The 1,689-nt window shown below is 40.0% G+C and overlaps 1 protein-coding gene across 1 annotated transcript; it reads right to left on the reverse strand.

The window, feature by feature from the left end:
• Positions 1-1,689, reverse strand: LOC120167319. The gene is made up of 3 exons (XM_039176376.1): positions 1,057-1,689; positions 822-960; positions 1-278 (listed from the first exon to the last, which is right to left on the reverse strand). Exons 1-3 carry the CDS (start codon positions 1,687-1,689, stop codon positions 1-3), a joined length of 1,050 nt encoding a protein of 349 aa, XP_039032307.1.

Genomic DNA, 1,689 nt, shown 5'->3' on the forward strand with positions numbered 1-1,689 from the left:
TCAAAGCAAGAAATCAGAAACTAATTCATCAACTAAACAGGTTAATATGTTCTTCACGATTTCGACGCCCTCTTCGAGTGCTTCCATGTCAAAATCAAGCCATCTCCCATGCTTCATGCTCATGTCCTTGTCTGCAAGATCATCCACCATTGTGTCCCCCATGCTTTTCCAACCCAAAATCTCTTTGTTCACCTCCTCCGCCAGCCAATCCCGGTTTTGCATCTTTTTTCCCCCATGTAATGCATCCTTTGCAGCTTCCGACCAGAACCTGTCGAAACCTCGACTCCACACATTCACTCACACAATGGAGTAAAAGCTTTTGTTCGAGCTTGTAATCTTCTCCGTTTCTCTCTGCGCAGGTTAGATGCTCTAGCTTATTGAAGGCCTTCAGGGTCGTAACCTTTTCAGTCTGACCCAGTGCATATTCTATCAACAATAGCTCAGAATCTTTTAGCACCATTTTCACGAAATCGACTTCCCAATTGGTTGACTGTTTATAGTCTCTGGAATTTAATGCCATTGTTATAAGCTTTCGCTGTGTCTCCTGCAACTGTAGAGTGTATGTGTCGGTTAGAACAATGATGATGATATAAACAAAAATACAAGTATCATGCAAAATTCACACACATATAACCGTTGCATGCTTCTCAGACATATAGTTTAACTATACTCTAGACTTTGTCCGAAGATTTAATCAGAATAATGTTCCTAGCCGCTTCATAGCGTTTTCAACTCAAATACGAAACATAAGGAAAACGGTTCAAGTGGCAGAAATTCAGAACTACAAAGAGGAAAATAAGAATAAGAAGAGTGCAGCTTACCATTTCTGCTACCTGAGCAGCCTGCGCTTGTGATAACAGGCTCAAGAGTTGAAAGCAGGCCGGGATGCCGGTTATCTGCTTCTATGCCAGTTTCGGTGCTGATGGTGCTAGCATTTTGCTCTTCAGTTTCTTTAGATTGCTGGCATCATTCAAACAAATTTGAATATATCATTATTATGTAAGATCGAAAACTAAGAATACAATTTTATTTATAGAAACTAGAGGTATAACAGACAATAAAATGGTTCCAAATCATTCTAGCTTCTGAACAACTGTTGCATATATGAAGAAATGTTGATGTATCTTTATCTAGATCCACCTGAAGTCTTCTATGATGTGCCGTTGATGTTGTGGTTGCCATGTCAGATGAGGGCAAGGAGTTTTGCGAACTGGATGTAGGGCTTGCAGAAGCCCCCTCTATAATGATATTGCAGTTGGATGACTCAATTCTACATGTCAATTCCTGAAGCTTTTTTTCCAAAATGGTACTCGGAGCATCCCAACCGATTATATTGAATCCGGAAGAATGAAATGCCGAGCTTTTCAAAAATAGCATATCATTGTCACCAGAAGTATCAGTATAAAAGCAGCTGCTGCCCCTCTTTTCTGCAACTGGACTAGTGGAAGATATGTCAGGCATGGATCTCGATAAGGGGGACGTAAATGTAAACGAAACAACATCCATACTTTTTTTCTTTACATCTGCATCCTGGTTCAAGTGCCCATCAGTTGTAACATTACATTTTAAGGACCTTTCACTACAATTTGTAGATGAAATATCTGGAACAGTTTGCCCCGACAGAATATCCTCATTTACAGGGCATTTCTTTCTAGGCAAATTCTTTCTTCTAGACATATGGATCTCCAT

This window comes from Hibiscus syriacus, unplaced genomic scaffold, assembly GCF_006381635.1.
Source record: "Hibiscus syriacus cultivar Baekdansim isolate YM2019G1 unplaced genomic scaffold, ASM638163v2 tig00111671_pilon, whole genome shotgun sequence".
Lineage (NCBI taxonomy): Eukaryota > Viridiplantae > Streptophyta > Magnoliopsida > Malvales > Malvaceae > Hibiscus > Hibiscus syriacus.

Bases quoted from the DNA above. Each gene is read 5' to 3' on its own strand.
- LOC120167319 (XM_039176376.1), bottom strand. From the start codon at position 1,689: ATGGAGATCCATATGTCTAGAAGAAAGAATTTGCCTAGAAAGAAATGC. The intron at 961-1,056 runs GTCTGTTATACC...GAATGATGCCAG, and splicing joins TGATTTGGAACCATTTTATT to CAATCTAAAGAAACTGAAGA. The intron at 279-821 runs GTAAGCTGCACT...TGTGGAGTCGAG, and splicing joins CTGCTCAGGTAGCAGAAATG to GTTTCGACAGGTTCTGGTCG.